The following is a 21,420-nucleotide window of genomic DNA, read 5'->3' as shown; positions in this document are numbered from 1 at the left end:
GCTAGCCCGTATACATCTATCCACCAATGAGAATGTCCACAACCATTCAAATTCACATGGAATTCAAAAATTGCTGAAATAATCAAAATTCACTGAAATTGGCTGATTCATTTTGGAATTGGAGATACTGGTTGAGTCCAGGCAATTCCAATATTTTCATCCAATTTTGACTTATTCCTTTCATTTCTGCTGGCAAATTGATGTTCTCTAAAAATTGCAGTTCCTACATTTGGGAGGGATCAGTCTCGAATGTAGATTGGGATTGATGGAAGATGAAAATTATGGTCTTTTTGCCTTTTTACATGCTTTAGAATCACTTGATGAATTACTATAGATGCAAGGGTTGTCTTATCTTGATTGATTACAATTTTTAGCATTGCTAATTAATTAATTCTTTAGCTGCTTTTCTTTCAGAAGTATAATGCACTGAGAATAGTATATTTTTAGGAAATATTCCGAGTTAACACTTGATACTCGAACTAGTTTGGCTCTTTTCCGGTCATTCTCTGCGGCTGACTATGTTGCTGCTCAACGCCTTAGGTGAGCATATACAACACTCTCTTGTTATTTGTGCATCTAGGATTTGTAGGTTGATATTCCAGACATCCTTCTACTAATATTTGTCATATGCATATTGTTAATGGATACTTCTTTTATCATTGTGTTACAATATCTTGCACAAATGTATCTTGAACTTAAAATTCAGAGTTGTATGTATTTATGATTTGTTAATTTCTTATCTCATCTCAAATGAGATAATTTCTTTGATATTTTTTGCTACTCTTTATCAAGGATTGCCAAATCGGTCCATACCGATGTATCAACCATGTGTCAGTATGGTATGTATTGAGGAATACTGACATATTGTATGTCGGTATATCGAGGTGTATCGATGGTATGCTAAAAATCACCAAAAATGGCTCTAAAAATATCTAAAAAATAAAAAAAAGGTAGACTAGGGTTCTAATGTTGAAAATAAATATATATTTAGTATAATTTTAATAAAAATAATCTAAATTAAGAAAAAATAGTTACGCATCTTTTTTGGATTTTATGGAGTAGTTTTGTGGTACGTTTCGGATTATTCTTTCGTTAATATTAAATTATCTACAAAGAAATGATTTGAATTGTTAGGTTTTTTTTAAACAACGTAAAATTTAGGATTCAAATGAATTAAGTAATTAATTGGTGAATATATTTGGTTCTACCATAAAAAAGAATGACGGGACTCCATGAGTGATGGATCGAGGTCCTCGATCTTATATATCTATATATCAATTTGTTATGTTTATTGGATCTAATTTTAAAATTGATCCCAAAACATAGTATACTGATACGGTGTATGTCATTAATGCATCAATGTGGTGATAGTCGTAGTTTGATTGTTGTAGATCACACATATGTCTAAGATGACTCTTGAGGCAAGTACGATTGTGACAAATATTGGTGCGGAGCATGGAGAATAATGTAAGAACTTCTACTTTCATCATTGATCTGCTGTTTCATATCATAAGATCGATCATTGTACTGTTGCTCGGAGAAGTATGACTAACTATCACCGTATTGCTGTTGGCCACACAAGATTCTCCATAATACGTCGATTGTGAATGCGATGAGTTTCGCTCTATGTCTACGTTGTGTAGGTTGTTGCATTTGTTCAAAATTATTCATTGCTTCCCCTTCCCTTTTTGCTTCTATATATAACTTGATTAGTATCTCGTTGAATTCCATTATCCGAATCTTAGGTGGCATGTGTAAAATACTACTCGATCTATACACCACCCTCAAATTGTGTAGACGGGACAATCGACTCCCCGACATTGCCACCATTATCTGTCGAGGTACTGCTGTCCACGTTGTTACTATGTCTTTGGATTGTGTGGGTTGTTGAATGTGATTAAGAAGGTTTTTCGTTGCTCAACTCGATTCTTTTCAACGGTGTAGTTGATGCTATTGCCTTCCTTTGCCTTTGCCTTTGCATGCTGGTTGGACAATTGTGACAATTGGGTGTCTCTAGTTGGTTGAGTAGTTTGACTAAATGTTGTCCGACTCCTTCCGTCATGTTTTGATTGAGGGGAATCTTCATCCTACTAGGGATGTACTTCCTCTGCCTCTATTGCTTTTGTGATAAAACCTAAAGGACATTTAGGATCTCCTACCTAAGATCCTACTAGGGATGTACTTCCTCTTCCTCTATTGCTTTTTCAGTGACATCGTCTCTCTTCTCCCCATGCGGGGCGACGTCGAATACCTAGAATCGAACCTTTCCTATAATGCCATTACCGTGTGGCCCTACCTCTTTTGTTGTATTGACTTTAAGGTAATGAAATTTATATTAAACCGAGTGATTCTAAGCCAGAGTATCTAACCATTTATATACTTTTGAATTAATGAGTAGATCCAATGATAATTATATATAAACTTTATGATCGACTATGCTTGAGCTACCCACTTGTTGATTGATGGTAGCTCACCAATATCCTTCAGCATTAGATCCATACAATGAGCTCAACATGGAGTCCAAAACAATATTTTCCTTTTTTCCATCAATTGTAAACTGGCCTTCTTGAAATTGGCTCCATTGTCAGTGTCTATCTGGACAATGTATTATGGTTCGATCTCCTTTACTATAGTGTCCATTAATTTTTAAATATAGTTTGCATCTTGAATTTTGTCAAAAGCATTAACTGACTTATGAAAATTCACCCGTCTGTTGTAATAAACTAGAAAATTGATAATACGCATTCTTCTTGGCCTTGTCTAACTATCACATATCAGTGTCACCTCATATTCATCTCATTGCCTCTTGAAGGATTTGATCCAATCATTCAATTTTGCCATCTCCTCATCTAAATATATGTCGTCGATCTCCTTGGATGTTGGAGGTTGGATCCCCGTGCCAGACTTTTAAATAGAGGAGATCATGCTCTGATAATATGGACCATGGGCTGTGTTTGCTCGAATTTTATGGAAGTTGAACAATTTTGCAATTGCCTTCCTAATATCCTATTTCTTTTCTTTTGTATATGCATTGTCAATTTGTGTATCGTTGTTTCTGAAAAATAGGCTTGCGGATTAATATCAATAATATCTAGTGCTGATCTCCTGTCAAGTCCTCTTATAAAACCACGGATTCCATCTTGCCTCATGCTACCAATTCAGCTTAACTAAGGAGGGGCAATTGGTTATCTCATGCTGGTCGACCTTTAGATTCCTTATGGCACAGGCCCACTGCCACCACCACGATCCTATTGCGAGTCAGGTCATCGATGCCTCATTGCTTTCTCGTACATGTACCGATGCTCCAGTGATGCATGAATACCAACTCTGAGATCCGATCGATTTCATTGTCTCGACCCTTATATTCGTCACAAATCAGCTTCCTCAACTCTTGTCTTCTTTTTTATTGTATCTTCCCTTGCCTATTAAAACTTGTCTTGAAAGGATTTACGGACCTCCGTTGGAACTTTCTTGCATTTTATAACATCGGGATACCCGTCTGCCAAATGTATCTTCACTTGGGTGATTTCTCCACCCTTGTTATAGTCACAATAAATGCAATGCCAATGATGATGGTTCCCATCTATCTTTCGAGCATGATCTAGAAAGATATCAAACATCATATTAGACATTAAGTCATTAATCACAAAGAATAGGTTTAATCATCTCATAAATCAATAAAATTCTAGAAAGTGAGAGTAAAAATATGAGAATGAGAAAGAGATGTGAGTGTGAAAGAGCTTGAGAGAGTTGAAGAGATTGGGAGAGTGAAGTAAGTTGAAAGAGATTCAAACGGTCAATTTGACCATTTAAAATAGGGCAATCTCAGCCATTGGTCGGTAATAGTCGAAATCTGATCGTTACCAATTTGTACTGGTCGGTAACGATCGGATTTTGATCATTATTGACTGATACAGACCCTATATCGAGCGATATAGGGTCATGTGACGGTACTGCCTGGTATAGGGCGATTCACGGACCGGTCACTTGTCGGACTGATATAAACCGCTCGTACCAGGTTGTATGCTTCGGTATAGTAAACCCTACTCTTTATAATTGTTACACCTTATAGATACTAAACAGGAACTTTTGTTCTTTATCAATTTTTCTTGGTCTTCTTTGAAATATTGTCTTCATAAATTGTCAGCCATGGAAGGTAAAAACTGATTGTTATTGGAATTCTAGTGTTTTATAGAATTTAAAAAGTATTGATGCTGTTTTATCTAGGAAAAAAGAAATTTACTTTTCATGGCTGCTCAATTTTTCTGCTATAATGGTTTCGGAACTCTCTTAAAGGGTCGTTGTCTCATGTGGACCGATAATGTCAATCCTGGCTTGGACCGGTACGTTCCATATGTTGATATGTTGGTACATATCGATTTAAAAAAAAAAACCAAAAAATATGTGAAAAATAATTTTAAGTGGTTTTTATACTAATCTAATGCTATTTCAATAAGAATAGAATGCAAATGAGTCATAAGTCAATAGTAATTCTAGGATTTTAGGATGAGATAGTGAATTTATCCTTTTTTGGATCATTGAGAGGAGGAGAGGTGTTGCTTTGGCTTGAGGTTTCGGATCAATTCATCACTCTTGGGATAAAATTTTTCTTAGGCAAGTGTTCTAACCTATCCTACATAGATTTCTATTCTTGATTTCTTCTTGTTTATGAGCAATTTATGGAGTTTTATCCTTTCTAATGGCATCAATCTTATTTGAGCTATAAATTTGCTAATCTGAAAATTTTGAGAATCTTGACCTATATGTCTTGTTTTAAATATAACATATTGTATAGAATTTTGATTTGGGTAAATCTTAATTCTTTGGAAACTAGACTCTTATATCTTTCTTTCAGTATCTTACTTGAATGATTTGGAATGCAAATGCCTGCCCAAATGTTTGTTTCTTTTGATTATTTGGATTCTACAAAACAAAGTTAATATTTTCTGATCTCTCCAGACTAAACTGTTTGTAACTCTCTATAGACAACTCTAATTTGTACAAAATTTACTTCATCTGAAAATAGACTTATATATCTTTCAAATAATATCTTTCTTAAGTAAATTGAAGTTCAATTTATTATCTAAATATCTCGTGCTATGTACCTCATAGGTTTTATAGATGTAAATGAGAATTTAATGTTTTTATTGTCCTCAAACATAATATCTTAGATCCTGGGTTTAGATTGTGGATGAATTATAATTGGTCCTCCAACTCGGATTTCGGGAAGATTAAACTGTGCATGAACTAAAGTCCTTTTCATAGAGTTGTGTAACTATTTTTTAATACAATTTTCTAAAAAAATAATATATCTCTTACAACAATGATTAGTTATCAAACCTACCTTCACATTGATAATCTCTTAGCTTTCACTCTCGATACCACACTACCTTTAAACAAATATGTAGATTTTCTTTTTTTAGCACAAATAGAGTCCAAAGGAAGTACGTAACAATATGCCGAATACATTTTAATAAATAAAATAGTCTATATCATGCAAGAGTAGAGTATCAAGGAAAAAGATTATCAGATTAATATAGTGGAGATATGCTCAAAACAAATGATTCATAAATACCACATGTTGCTCATATATTGGTGCAATAGAAAGCTATCATATCAATCATGAATGATGCCAATTACCAGTGCATTTATTTCAATAACACATGACATATCATCTCTATATTGCATGACATAGAGTAAAGCCACCTAAAAAGTAACACATATTTAACTTAGGCAAATGCATGAGAAATATGCCACTGTCACACATGAAAATGTACGATAATTGAGATCACAAGCAATGCAAAGCAACCAATTTTTATTAGGAACAAAAGACTCTTGAAAACAAGCTGAATGGTCATATACAAAGGGCATTCCGAAGGTAGGTGCAACCCCAATGTTCACCTAGCACTTCCATAAAATCAAAAAGTGAGCACATTAAAAATGTATCACTCCTCATACATATAATCAAGGTCCTATCTGGTTTGGTGCCACCAACAATTGACGTTTTACGTTGTAAGACTATCAACCAGAAATCAACCCGTGGAATACAAGAATAGAACTGTTTTTGAGTTTTGGACCATTTTCCCCTTTGTATGATGCCACACAACTAGAAACGTTTTATAGCAGAAATAGAAAATGAAAAGACTTTCGATAAAGAAAAATGAGGCTGATAGTAGTACTTTCTGCCCTGTACAATCTGCCTACAAGAAAACACTCGAAAACACCAATAAACAATGGAAAACAACAATAACCGAAAAGCATCATGGACATGTGTTGAACACCTTGACTGAAGTGCTCCAGGACAACATGTCGAGTTATGGGTTCAATACATTTCTCACAGGATGATATTAGTCACCATTATTCATATAATATTTATGAAAACTAATCCATTTTTGTAGAAATATTAATTTTAATTCTCTTAAGGCTACTATTGAGTACAACATATACTATCCCATTGCCTCTACCTTGGTAGACTTGAACACTATTCCTTTGTTGGTCCGAAGGTTTACCCCCCTTGGAATCCACAATGGGTATAAGCATATGGTAAGTGAACTATCAAGAACCTTACTTAAAATTAAAATTATATATATAATAACTATAAATGCTCAATTACATGTCTCACATCAACACTACAAATTATGCATCACTATGTAACACCAAATTATGGTTTATGATTTCTGATACACAATATGAAACTAAATAATTAATTATTTAACTATATTGACTTTCATAACATTAGCAAAACTTAATAGCTTCACTGGATAAGAATATAGGTTTTGGTATATAATGGTTGGTTTGTTAAGTTATTATTCATTAATATACATAGTTGCCTGATGCAGGAGAAGGATAATGTATTATTATATGGAAGCTTTCAAGAAGGTTGACATCATAGTAACCCCTACAACTGGGTAAGCATTTTCAGTTTGTGTTCATATTCCATTAATCATCGTCTACCTCTTATGGGTTGCAATTTCTTAGCATCTTCCTTTGGTGCTGTCCACTTGGCCATGTCTATATTGCTGGCCCATGCTATGGAGCATAAGTCATAAACCATAATCAATTAATATAATCAGATTCTAATTATGTTAACCTGGGACACATGTTCAAGTAAAAGTACTAGTTCGAGAAATGCACAACACGATCATCATATTAGTGATTTTGTTGATTTGTTTGGATGATTTGGTCGTTTGGTAAATTTGACGCAACAACATTTGTCCTTCCTCATCGTCATCTTGATTCTGTTGGCCCTTCCTGCTTCAACTAAGTTGCCTGCTACTTCTCGGAAACCTCTACAATGACGAAGCAAAGTTGTTCCAAGAGATTGAAGATCCTCTCAATGGAAGCCATCTTTTGAACGAGTGAGAGGGAGAATATGTGGTTGGCACTTGTCCAAATGTGGTTAACACTTGAAAACCGATTACTGTTTTTATATAAAACAGAAATGTTAAAAAACTTGATGAATCACCAAACTACATGTTAGTCATTTGTTCCATTAAAGATTTTAAAGCCACTACACTGACTAGCCACAACCATCTATTGCAACAAAGGGAAAGACCATGACACATAGTAGTGTCATAGGAGATCTTCAAATTTTTAGTAGAAAGCAACCAGGATTTACTGGAAATCATGGCACAGTCAAATGAACTTTGCAATGTCCAGAACAACTTCCATTCCTAGAATGATGACAAGGACCCATCATTTGTGCTCTGGCACTTCATATCTGAACATGGATTCCAACAATGTCCTTAATTGCAGACTCATTGTTATTTTACTCTCATGAAGCTTGATAATAATTTCATAATTAGCTAAGAACTCATAATCTGTCTGCATTCCACTAGAAATCACCACATAAGAGTCAACTACCTACAACCAATTGTTTGGTACCTTCTGTTGAGTTCTTAGTTTGTGTAGTGCTCAGATTATTGGGTCATTTTATAGGAATATGTTGTGTCCTGGTCCTTTCCATGTATATTGTGCATGTGTTTCTGAACTAAAATGACTTAATTATCCTTTCTAGTCATCTAAAGCATTTAATTTAAAGGTCTGATAGACCATGACCAGGACAACTTCTTGTTCTCATTCTAAAGTTCTTTAAGTTACATGAAATTTCAAATTTGAGGAAGCTCCTAACAAAGTGATAATAGCAGCGAAATAATGTTTAGCTGGCTCTAAAGCATGCATTCCCCCTTCTTTCTTAAAATCTCCATGTAGTGCTTTGATTTATCGGTCTTGTTCTATTGTTGACACAGCTGTCTCAGAGTTAAGATCACTTTGGATCTTTCTTCCTCGAATACTAGGATAGCTTTGTGGAACTGTTAATAATTTCAATCTCCTCGATGCAGCTGGCTGAGTACTTCCTCTCTCTAAATTCCTGTCTCTCTGGTTATGGCTTTTCCTTCTCATCTTATATCCAATGACCCTTTATAGCTTTGTCTCCTCTCATTGCTCCTTTCACTTCTAATTTAAATACAATGGTGTTCTTGAATGTTACACATCACCATGGCTGCTTACATTCCCAGGTTGGCCTGCTTTCTCTCCTTGAGTGCCTACTCATACTCCATTATTTCTTCTAACACACATTGATTACCTATGTGTGCTTTGTTTGTGAACGTGCACTACTTAGTTGCTTGTTCACCATTATTTAGTTCAGACAATATTTAGATTTCGAATGATAAACTTTTAATTATTATTTACACGGTAAATTGGTTATATCATGATAATTTTAAGTGATCATGATTATTATTCACATTTTATTTTTTGAATTGCGAAGGAAAAAAAGGTTTGGGCTAAGTTAATAGGATTGGAGCAATTACTTATTTGTTATTCAATAATTATCTTTTATGAGTTGTATTTATATTTTGTAGATCTAATATCAGGATTCCTAATTTTTATTCTAGAAACATATCTAATATAGGTTTTGACCTTGTTACCATATAGGGTTTCATCATGTATTAGCAGATATAAATTGTAATATAATAGTGGTGGCATTTTGTGAATGAGCTCTGAGCAAAATGTGTGATAAACATGAAGATTTTAATGTTATACTGTTGCATGATAAACAATTCTATTTAAATGAAAATTCACTTTAAAGACTATCTTTCCATGTCTTACAAGTAATTTCGTTCAAAATTTATCTTTATAGCATAACTGCACCAAAAATTCCATTAAGTTCTCTTCAGTATGGGGAGTCAAATTATGAGACTTCAGGTAAGTTGGATGCTATAAGCCTATAAATGTTCCTGTTGCTACTATTACTAGGTATGCTGAATATTTCATGAATCAAGTCCATTAAAATTTAGCCCTTTTTCGCAATAATTGTTGCATATATTTATAAATTTTGTCTAGATCATGATTATCTAATGTGAGCATGCTTAAAATCAAAGGTTTCTGTAATTATTTTACTTTAGAAGAGAAATTCACATATGTTTCTCTAAAAGTCCTTTTGCAAGCACAAGGAACGATGTGGTACCCTAATCTTATTAATTGTAAGCTTAACTGTTGAGTATAGTCTGGGTGACAGAATAGACAAAATAATTGAGTACTAGGAAAGTATGTTCTAGACTTGGTAAGTTTGATTTAACAAATGCAGGTCGTCTTTCTTTTCTTATTTGATGTATTTTGTAAGCTGATACACAATAGAATATAGCTGAGCAAATAGACTATAATACTTCATCCATGCATAAATAAATCAATTTGCTATCGGACACAACACATAATGGTTAACCTCAAAATCACTTGATCAAACTTATTTAAACTTTGAGAAGCATTTAGGATCTAATGCAATGTGAAATCTGTTCTAATCAATGTATGCATGCTCATTGCCATAAATTAACCTTATACACAAGTCTGCTAGCACCTTTTTGCCCATTCTTCTAGAGGACTGCTTCTTTTTGCTGCAAAAATATACTTAAAAGGAGGCATTGATACTCGTATATACTTTGAAGAGGATTTTGGAAAATTTTCTACATACTTCAACTTCAAATAACCAATAACATGAGTATATTATATATATTATATTTATAAAACATAAATATCACAACATATATCGCTAGATAATAATAATAATTGCAATGGTACTTGTGTTTCCATTGGCTTGCAAGGTGTATAATCTAAAAGCCAGAAAACTACATAAATTCAAATTATGAATCTTTATGAATTGGTGGCATTAGACTCATTGCATCACTGGAGAACTCAAATCCACAAAATATTGTATTTTCCTAGAAAAGGATAAGGAGGAAAGTATATCATATACCATTTTCTAAGGCTTGATCAAAAATATATATATGTACAAATTACGAAAGTTATTTGTACCATTAGGAAGCAATGTGGACCTTATAATATTATAAACAAAAATTAAGCTTTAGAGTTACCTAATTTTGAAGAGATATACTTTGGAACTTCAAATGGAAGGTTCTCTTTTGACAAATTTAAGAAATTTCAATGGATGAGAGGATATTTGAGAAGATAACTATTGAGAGTAGGGAAGAGAAAGAGAAGAGGCTTCAGAATACAAGTAGAAGTTACACTTAGAGCCTTTGAAGCTTAAGAAGCTCAACTGAGCTTCTTTTAGAGACTAGTCATCCCTCTTTCGAGCATTGATAATAACTCAAAAAAGCATTAAAGGGGGAGATGTTAGAACCCTTGCAGATTCTAAGCTTGGGGTTGATCTCTTTAGGGGATCGGCCTCCTTAGAACTCTATAGGGGTTCCTTCCTCCAAATTGTTGCTCAAAGGCTGCAGAAAAGATTCATCTATTGTTTATCAAAAGAAGATGAATACATGGCTATTTATAGGGTTTCTAAACCCTAACTCCTAATAGGACTCCTACTCAAGACTCCTACTTCTAACCAACTCCTAATAGGATTCTTACTCAAGATTCCTATTCTTTTACAACTCCTAATTCTTCTCTAAGAAATAACTTTCAAACCTTAGTCGGCCTTTTCACATCTTTAATAAAGGTCGGTTTAGGTAGGTTTTACATGAATGCCCCTCTTAATTAGGACTCTTCTAGCTAGAGTCCTAACAGACTCGCCCTCTTCAAATCAGCCTTGTCCTCGAGGCTGACAATCCATGAATTTTGGGAATTTGATTTTCAAGTCGTCATAGTTCTCCCAAGTGGCACCTTCTGCTGGTAAGTTCGCCCACTATATTAGCACTTCAGTAGTGGGTCGTCGTCGTCGAGTCACGATCCGTCAATTAATAATGGCACTCGACTAGGTATAGAGTTCTCCTTGGGTAGTCATATTTGGTGGGTGGCTTTGGGTTGTCTCCAAGCACCTATTCACCACTTCCATCTGGTCGTCGGTTTGTGGGTGATACGCCGTACTCCTTTTCAATTTAGTTCTCTACATCTGGAATAACTCTGTCCAAAATCTGCTCGTGAAGATGCAAGTAGAATTTGGCACAAGCACAATGCGTCTCTTATAGCGCAATTCTTTTGAGTCCCAACTATAATGAGTCTCCGGATCTTCCTACCATTCCCTCTTAATATCTTTAGGGATGTTGCTAGTCGAAAGTGAAATGACTGAAAATTCAGCTTGCTTGGGTAGCCATGAAAGCGCATCTGCTACAATATTCTCTTTCCCTTTTTGTAAGTTATTTCATAATCATATCCAAGAAGCTTTGTTACCCATTTTTGCTGCTCGGGGGAAGATATCTTCTACTCCAAGAAATATTTTAGGCTTTTATGGTCGGTCTTGATTTGAAAGCATCGTCCGATCAAATACGATCTCCATTTGGCCACCGCATGCATAATCGCGAGCATCTCCTTATCATAAATAGTCATTTTGAGATGGGAAGGAGATAATGCCTTACTGGTATAAGTGAGGGGGCAGCCATCTTGCATTAGTACAATACCAATTCCGACTCTGGAGGCATCGACTTCAATAATGAAAGTCTTGCCGAAGTCGAATAGCGCTAGTATGGGCGTTGTCGTCATTGCAGCTTTAAGTTTGTTGAAGGCGTTGGTGGCTTTGTCCAACCATTGGAAAGCATCTTTTTTCAACAAGGAAGTAAGTGGTGCACTGATCTTTTCATTGTTTTTTATGAACTTGCAGTAGTAGCCTATTAAACCGAGAAAGCCACATAGCAATTTTATGTTCCTCGAGGTCGGCCAGTTCTTCATTGCTCTAATTTTGGAGGGGTCCATTGCCACACCTTCCTCTGATATGATATGCCCAAGATATTCCATCTTCTGTTGAAGAATGCAAAAATTCGTAGTGGTCGTTGTGTGTAGGTGGTTTTCGGTATGTCTTCTTCGCACACTTGTATTTGATGATACCTGGATCAAAGGTCCAGCTTTGTGAAGATTTGTCCTCCCTTTCATCTAGCAATTCATCTACTATCGGAATAGGGTATTTTTCCTTGACGGTTATGTCGTTGAAAGCTCGGTAATCAACACACAATCGCCATGTTCCGTCCTTCTTTCGTACGAGGAGCACCGATGAAGAGTAGGGGCTGCAACTTGGCCGAATAACTCCTATTTCAAGCATATCTTTTACAATCCTTTCTATTTCATCCTTCTAGAGATGTGGATACTGATATGACTAAATATTTGCTGGAGGTTTGCCTAGAAGAATCGTTATACAATGATCATGCCGACTGGTAAGAGGTAGGTTGCGCGGTTCGTCAAAAATTTCTAAAAATTCAGCAAGCATAGGAAGTAGATTTGGATCTTCAAATTCTGTTGGCTCTCCCTTAGTTTGCTGCTCAAGTTGTATCAAAAAGCCGCTGCATGCTTTATGCAAAACCTTCTCCATTTGTTGTGTGCAAGTCGTCGTTACGTCGCCCCCATGTTTCCCATGCAGTATCACTTGTTTCTCCTTACTGTAAAATTTCATAATTAGTTCATAAAATTCCAAGATACATCACCTAATGTCGTCAACCATTTAATTCTGAGCATGGCCTCATGATCATCAAGAGGGAGGAGGAAGAAATATGCAATTATCTCTTGGTCCTGCAACAACAATTTCACCCGCGGGCGCCTACGATCATACTTCAAAATCCATTCGTCGACGACCTTAACGTCAAACCTGTTGCAATTCTCGATAGGTAAGACCATCCGGACAGCAACCTTACTGTTTAGGAAGTTATTAGTGCTGCCCGTGTCGATGAGAACAGTGATCGGTTGTTGTTTGAGAAGGCCTCCAACTTTCATCGTTTGCGGGTTTGAGTAGCCGGCTAGTGCATGTACCGTAACTTCGGTCGGTTGTGGCTTTTCTTCTGCATCTTCTTCTTCATGTTCAAGGCTCTCTTCTGGATGTTCAATGACCTCTTCTTCTATTGGTTCAATCATAAGAAGTCTCCTTTTACTACAGCAATGCTCATGGCTTCACGGCTCGTCGCAATGCCAACATAACCCCTTTGCAGATCGCTCCCGAAGTTCTTCTCTTGTTAAACTTTTTAGTGTAGGGACTCGATTGATAGTAGGGGGGGCTGAGGGCTTCGATATTGCTGGTTGGGGAGCAACCCTAGTCCTTCGGGCTTCATGGTTATATCGCTCTTGAAATCGTGCGAAAGAGATGGCTGCCATAAGCGTGTACGGTTGTCGCGCTTTAACTTCTCCCCGGATCTCTGGCCTCAAGCCCTCAGTAAAGGTCCCCAATAGTTGTTTTTTAGACCAATCACGAGTTTGATTAGATAACCTTTCAAACCTGGTTTGGTACTCTTGAATGGTGGAGGTTTATCGGATCTTTTCTAGTTGTCTGTCAATGTTCTCGTAATCGGTTGGTCCGAAGCGGATCAGCAGTCCTTCTTTGAATTGTCGCCATGAGAGGACTCCATGAGTGTGTTCAAACCAGTCAAACTACTATGTGGCATCCCCTTCAAGATGTATAGCTGGAATTTTCACCATAGATGCGTCCACGGTTTTGTGGTACTAAAAGTATTGCTCTGCGCGCGAGATCTAACCAATCGGGTCTCCTTCTTCCCATCTAGGGAAGTCCACCCTCATGCGTGGATAGTTGGGGTCAGTCATAGAGCCTCCCCTCTCTTGGAAGTCATCTCTTCAGGCTTGGTGCGATTGGTTTGATCTCTCTCCTTGATGTGATTTCTTCAGGCTTGGTGGTTGGCCCAAACTGAGTTCGGTAAAGAGAGTTCGAATCTTATCCTTCATTCGGGCCTTGAAGGTTTCAAATTTAGCATTGATTACCTCCTCAGATGCCATAGTATATGCCTCCAAATCTGTGATGTTAAGATCTCTCTTTTGTTATCGGGTTAAAGACATGTATAGGTTAAGAGAAGTGATGGTCGAAAGGGTTGGTGGATTAGTGGATGTAGGCTGCGGTTTAGGCTTGTTTTGTGGCTGTTTTGGGTGCAATTTGAGGGTGTGGTTTGGTGGAGTTTTAGGGCTGTGGATGAAAGTTTTGGATCTGTGGTAGATGGCAGCAAAGGTTTGATATAAATCAGTGGAAGTTGCTGTAAATATGTACTGTCTTGTAAAAGCAGAATTGTCGTCGAAGAAACAGTAGTTTCTCGATGAAACTTCCGCCAAAAACTTGAGAGATTTGAGGAGGGAATTGACAGCAAAATCTCAGTTTATATGACAGCAAGGATGTCCAATTTAATCAAGAAAATTTTGGCAGTATTACAGCAAGGAAATTGGTGCAAGTTGCGATAGCAGAATTCTCGTCTAAAAATTTCAGCGGTTTGCAACGAAAATTTGCAACAACACAAAATCGTTTTTAGAGATGAATTCCTCAATAGATCAATATTAGATGGAAGCCAAGATGATCTATGAAGTGTATAAGAAATTTTGTTCAAAAATGATTGCAAATAGATCGGTTAAGGCAACAATATGTGGCTGAAATTTTTTGCAGATTTTCAAGTATAGCAGATTGGACGTAAAAGATCAGTGGTTTATATTAAATATTTTTCGACGAAACAAAAGGGAAATCCACTGTTAAGAAGTGTCAAAGCTATTATAAAAATTTCATAGAGATTTGGATAGAAAAAACGTAGTAGCAAGATCAAATAAACTGTGCTATGCGGTTGGAATTTTACAGTACAGATTTTCAAGTATAGCAGTTTAGACGTAAAAGATAAATTGTTTATATTGAGAATTTTTTGACAAAACCAAAGGGAAATCTGTTGTTAGGAAGTGTCAAAGCTGCCATAAAAATTTCGTAGAGATTTGGAAAGAAAAAACGCAGTAGCAAGATCAAATAGACTGTTCTTTGTGGTTAGAATTTTTCAATGTATCTTTCGTCGTAGAGATGAAAACTTTGCGACGAAAAGTTTATGCAACAATTTTGGAACAATTTTTTTTTTGGATTTTCGAATAAGGATAACTAAATTGCAACAGCAGTAAGGCAGGAAACTAGAACCTGTTGCAATTCACGGGGAGATCAAAGGATGATCTGCGATGGTGGAGATGACGACGGAATTTGACGACGATCTTTTAAGCAATTGTGGGAATTGCTTTAGGCGATTGTGGAGGGTTGATGGATGGCTGTCGAAGGGCAGCGAGACGCCAAGAATGATGCTCTGATACCAGGTGTTAGAACCCTTGCAGATTCTAAGATTGGGGTTGATCTCTTTAGGGGATCGGCCTCCTTGGAACTCTATAGGGGTTCCTTCCTCCAAATTGCTGCTCAAAGACTGTAGAAAAGATTCATCTATTGTTTATCAAAAGAGGATGAATACATGACTATTTATGGGGTTTCTAAACCCTAACTCCTAATAGGATTCCTACTCAAGACTCCTACTTCTAACCAATTCATAATAGGACTCCTACTCAAGACTCCTATTCCTTTACGACTCCTAATTCTTCTTTAAGAAATAACCTTCAAACCCTAGCTGATCTTTTCACCTCTTTAATAGGGGTCGGCTTAGGTATGTTTTACATGAATGCCCCTCTCAATTAGGACTTTCCTAGCTAGAGTCCTAATAGGAGAGCAGTGGGACAAGGAGGAACTAATCAATCCTGCGAGCAGGATGCTCGATTTGGGTCATTCCACATATATATACCAATTCTCCAACTATCCCACCCTAAGGACATTCCAAACACAAATACCAACGGTTGAAAACAACACATGATAATCTTTACATTCCATAAGTCTGAAACTCATTATAACAATAACGGTCCAACTTATTACATAAGGAGTTCAATATTATTTAATTATAGTTTGAAAACTAACAAGAAGAAGAACAAGTCGATTGTTCAATAATACTCATACTGAAATGGCATGCACTGCTCCTGTTGTTCTGGGTCTCTGAAAAATTTTACAACAATAACATTAAGCAATAATGCTAAGCAGAGGAATCCCGAATAAGCAAAAGGTGTGTCAAGGCAAATGCTACAGATAAGTTGATAAAAGGATTTCACAAACGATGATTAATGCATGAAAGAATGCAACGTACAATCCACACAAGGATAGTATATATACAAATACATCATCATATACACCAGGGTCTGTCGTACTGAACCGTACCGCCCGGTATGGGCGGTACGTACCGGTCCGACAGGTTGTCGGTACACGGACTGACTATTACCGGTCCGAGTGCACTGTAGCACTGTAGCAGTGCTACAGTACTCGACACACCTGGGTGTACCGCTCGGTACACCGTACCGTACCGGTACCGAGCCTAGGTCGAAATACCGGTACGGTACGGTATTGCGAACCTTGATATACACATCATCATTAGCAAATGGGATGCTCGAATCTCTCAAGATAACTCAACTTTCATAACAGCTGATAAAGAGGAATCATATTGTACTCCCGACAGCTAATGGAGTAGTGCCTCACCTGTCACATTGATGACACATCTCCCTTGTCCTTGGCAAGAGACCAAACAATTGCCATGTCTGACGGTCTGCTAATCCCATAAGTACTGAAGTCATCTAGATAATCGACCTACTAGTACTGGTCTACTGTCATAATAAAAAATCAAGTGTCCCTTTACTCAATATCATGCATCAATCAACATGACCATATCACATCAAATCTTGCATCCGCATACATTTACATATACATATAACATACAAGGTGGGAAATCATTCCATGAATCTTCCTAAAAGCTAGTGAAAGGCCCATTTCTTAAAATAAAGAATCAAACGTCAGAAAAAGGAATCATTGATTTAAACAATTTTTCCAAACTTAGATCCATTTCTGTGCTTAACAAGTACTTGAAATAGCCTCAAACTGAATATTAAACCTTTCCAAACTTTGCAAGTAATGCAAGTTCAAGGGTTCATTTGCTGGCTTCTTAGAATGACTGCATCCACTTCACAAAACAAATGAATTTTGCATGTTCTGTATGATGATCAAGATAGGCAACAAGTCAACTAGATCGAGCATAACATTTTTTAGAAAAGGACATTGGCATTCGGTTGTGATGACATGAGATTTTTAGCCCTTTCTCCATCCTTTCTCATATGTTTTACACTCCACTTTTTTGTTTTTGCCTGGATTAAATTCTAACTGATCAACACTAATTATCACAAATATATGCCATTTAGTATAGGTGTATTAAGGTTTACTGAAAACTGGCAATAAGTGTTGAGATCACATTCTATTTTCTATAACAGAAATTGTCCAGAAAGCTCAGATGATTCTTTGACAGGTCGAATTTGCATCCATTTATTGCTAACATCTTGTTCATCTATTGTTTATTTGGATATTGTTAAGGCGAGCCTGAAAAGAAAAGCATTAATTTTGGTAAACCTTATCATTGATACTGTAATTGTTACAAAGATTCAGAAGATATTCTGGTCATTTCAATTTATTCAAATTGGATGTCTAACTATAAATCTTTGCTGCATGAAACTAGTATGTTTAAGTATCATGATTTCAAGTGAAGAAGCTTTTTACTACTGGCATTCTTTTGGGTGAAAGTTCTAACATTCTGCGAACCCTCCTCCCTCTACTTGGTCCAAAAATAAGGAAAAGAGAAAGACAAAGAGAGAGAGAGAGAGAGAGAGAGAGAATGATAGAAGAAAAAGAAAAATCAATATCTTGTTTTAGACATATAATATTTTCTTACAATTATATCAACGCTGAATGTGTCTAGAGTAGTTTATGATCATATTGTCCTGAGAAGAAAGTTCATCATGAACATAACTAGATTGCTGAGAATAAATCCATCTTTTCCACCACACCAAATGCATTATGCAGGTACAAATTTTAGTTGAGTTTGAGTACCACCTTAAGCTAATTTTACTTTTTATTCTTTTTGTTTGACTTTGATTTCGATTTTCTGCTAATGCATTTATTTTTAATATCTAATTGAATTTGACCTGCACGATTTACTGATTCACTCTATTTTACATTTATTGATTATAGGGTATCTCATGCGGTTCATACTAGCAGGAAATCTTCTTGGGCTCCCAGCTATATCAGTGCCTGTAAGCAAATAATGTTCTTTGTTGTACAACAAGAAAATCCCTGTAGCTTCAGTTCCTTTATTATATATAGTGAAATAACAAATGAAGTTCTATTTAGATAGTATACATGGACTGAAAATATTTTCAAACTTTTATTACATGAAATGGTATACTTGTCAAGTCAAAATGACACCGTCCACTACTCATGAAAGCTTGTCATAATATCAATGAAAGAACTAACCGGTGAAGATTCATGTGTTACTTGGATTTTAATTTACTAATTCCATGGGAGAGAGCCCCAGATTACTAGTGCAATATGTACAGTTACATGAAGTAGCATGTAGACAAGTACAGCAATTGAAATGTACGGGATTCTTCTAAAATAACATAGTGAACAATGTCCATTTGGAAAGTAGAAGCAAAAAGGAATGCATAAAAGCAGAAATGCAAGCACCTGTGTTATGAGTCAACTAATTGAAGAAAAAAAAGTCAACTAATTCAAAAAGATGGTTGTGAAAAACTGACAGACACCATCAAGGACTGTTATCTTGTGCCAATGGTATCAGTCGTGCACGGGACTAGTGAACAGGGACGATCTAGTCGAGTTCAAATTGAACTCCAATATGGTCCAATTGGAGTTTCAATCAGACTACAATTAGATCCTGATCAAACTGAACCAATCTCAAGCTCGATTCCAAGCTTAAGGATCAGATCAAAGTCAGTTCAAGTCTCACTCAGGTGCAGCACAAACTGAGTTCTAGTCGAAGTCCAATTTGGCTCAATCGGACTTTTACTCTACTCCTATTCAAATCCAATGCAGAGTTTTAATTACAACAGCAAAGTAATTAAAAGATGTACCATATGTTGATATCTTGATTATCATGAAAAAGGCCAGAAATAGCTGAAAAATCACTAAAAACCTCTTTTGTGAGTACTTTTAATCAAGGATTGAAATATCGTATCGTGCCAGAGTTTCGACCTTCTCTTCGGTACGGTATGGTACTATATACCGAGCGGTATACCGTTCAGTATATATATATATATATATATATATATATATATATATATAATTAAAAAACAATGTGTGACATCGTCGAGGCGATGTCGTAGAAAAACGAGGCGGCATCGTTTTTCTACATATATATATAAATAATATATATAAATTAAAAAAAAAAGTGCAACGTCGCGTCGCTTTTCTCCCCAAGCGGAGTGACGTCGTCGTTATATATATATATATATATAACGACGACGTCGCTCTGCTTGGGGAGAAGAGCGACATGATGTTGCACATTTTTTTTAAATTTATATATATTATTTAATACTAATTTAGTGATATTTTTATTCTATTTAAATAAGAATAGAGTTTAAATGAGTCATAATTATCCCTAATTTTGTTTTTAAAAGTAAGATAATGGATTTAATTGAGCCAAAAATAAATAGGGACACAAAAGTCACCCTTAACATGCTGCAATTAGGCATAATTACCCCAATTTCGACCTAAAAATATGATAATAGTCCTAATTGTGCCTAAACTTAAGAGAAAGATACTAATAACCTTAACATGACACGATTAGGCAAAATTAGCCCCAATTTAAGCCTAAAAGTAAGATAGAGGAACTATTTAATTCTAATATTAAGAGAAATACACTAATCACCATTAAATATAACCAAAAATGGAATAATAAGCATCTAATTATGTCAAATTAAAATTAAAGCATAGAAAGAGCATGAATACCTTTAATTGAAGAGAATTTGGTGAAATCCCAAGTTTGAATCCCTCCAAAGGAAGAGCTCGATTTGCACTAATTGTCAGTTAGGATATTTAATCAAGTTAGAGTGAGAAAGAGACTGAGAAAGTGAGTGAGAAAGAGAGGGAGAAAGAGACTCAGGAGTGAAAGAGGGGTAGGGGGTTTTAAAGTTTGACCATATTGGACCAGTACGATCAAAATTTGACTGTGTCAAATGATAAAGGGGTTGTATCGAGCATACTAGGAAGTACTCCCCCACTTCTTGTTTTCTGCCCAAAACAGGTTCACATATTGGTTATCAGGCAAACAAATACCGCTCATTTTGTATAGTTTATGATGGTATGACAGTCCTTGGACACCACATTAGAACATTGCTTTTGTTGAATTTTGTTTGTTTGCAAGATCCAATAAGCCATAATCTCATGTAAAGAGTTATAATTTGAGAACAATCAAGTGATACATATTCAACAGTCTGAAAGAACAAACAGTGAGTAAACACTTGAAACAGCCATCCTTGTTTACTCGTATTCATGAAATGGAAAGCTGGAAACTCTTCAAATTTTTATGCTTCTGATGATGTAATAATTATCGCATTTGAAGTAACCGTGTTTATGTATTCAACATGTGATATGCAGATTGGTTATGATAAGCAAGGACTTCCAATTGGTTTGCAATTAATAGGACGCCCATGGAGTGAAGCCAGCATCCTTCGAGTGGCTTTTGCTGTAGAGGTATAAAGTTTGTCTTGCTTATAACTATATATATTTTTAGAGCATGTTCTTTTACTTGTTACCTGCCAACAAAGGTTCATCAGAACTCAGAAGTTGTCTTACATGATCTTTGACTTTATTATTTAGTTTCTTTATGCAAGAGGTTGAGATAACTTGTTTGAACTTATTGTATAGCTTGCAAGATTGATCAAATTGACCAGAGATATATATAACTAGGATTAACAAAATCTCAGATTGGGTCAGAAAGATTAGAATTGGTTGAAATTAGTTAAAAAAATGAGATTGTAAAGCATAGCAAAATATTAGAAAATGATAAGCATAAAATTGAAGGAAAGCTAGATGCTAAATTTGTTTATATTTCATAAAATATTAACTTGCTAGAAAGATTCATGAAATCAAATTGTAAAAGATAAAAACTACATAAAAACATAATTGATTGAGAATTATTGTATAATTTATTAAAAAATTAGTTTTAGTAAAACATATATAAAAATTAATGTGCAAGAATTTTGTACATGCCACATAAAACATGCTTCATAAAATTGGTACTGGAAATGGGATTGATTAGGTTAAATATCAATGGCATCACTAGAATCAGTGGAATCGAATCAACTTGATCG

At 35.7% G+C, this 21,420-nt stretch overlaps 1 protein-coding gene across 2 annotated transcripts in view; it reads left to right on the top strand.

The window, feature by feature from the left end:
• The window catches only part of LOC103981926 (fatty acid amide hydrolase), a 71,715-nt gene that overhangs the window by 37,986 nt on the left and 12,309 nt on the right, over nt 1-21,420 (top strand). Inside the window, exons 16-20 of one of the 2 annotated variants that reach the window (XM_009398692.3) lie at nt 448-540; nt 6,840-6,908; nt 9,143-9,207; nt 18,281-18,342; nt 20,705-20,800. In XM_009398692.3, the coding sequence (XP_009396967.2) occupies nt 448-540; nt 6,840-6,908; nt 9,143-9,207; nt 18,281-18,342; nt 20,705-20,800 (385 nt within the window). The remainder of the gene's footprint in view (nt 1-447; nt 541-6,839; nt 6,909-9,142; nt 9,208-18,280; nt 18,343-20,704; nt 20,801-21,420) is intronic. The other variant, XR_010501936.1, reaches the window with a different exon arrangement.

Source organism: Musa acuminata, chromosome BXJ1-4 (genome assembly GCF_036884655.1).
Source record: "Musa acuminata AAA Group cultivar baxijiao chromosome BXJ1-4, Cavendish_Baxijiao_AAA, whole genome shotgun sequence".
In the NCBI taxonomy this organism is placed as follows: Eukaryota; Viridiplantae; Streptophyta; class Magnoliopsida; order Zingiberales; family Musaceae; genus Musa; species Musa acuminata.
This window is presented reverse-complemented; position numbering and strand designations above follow the sequence as displayed.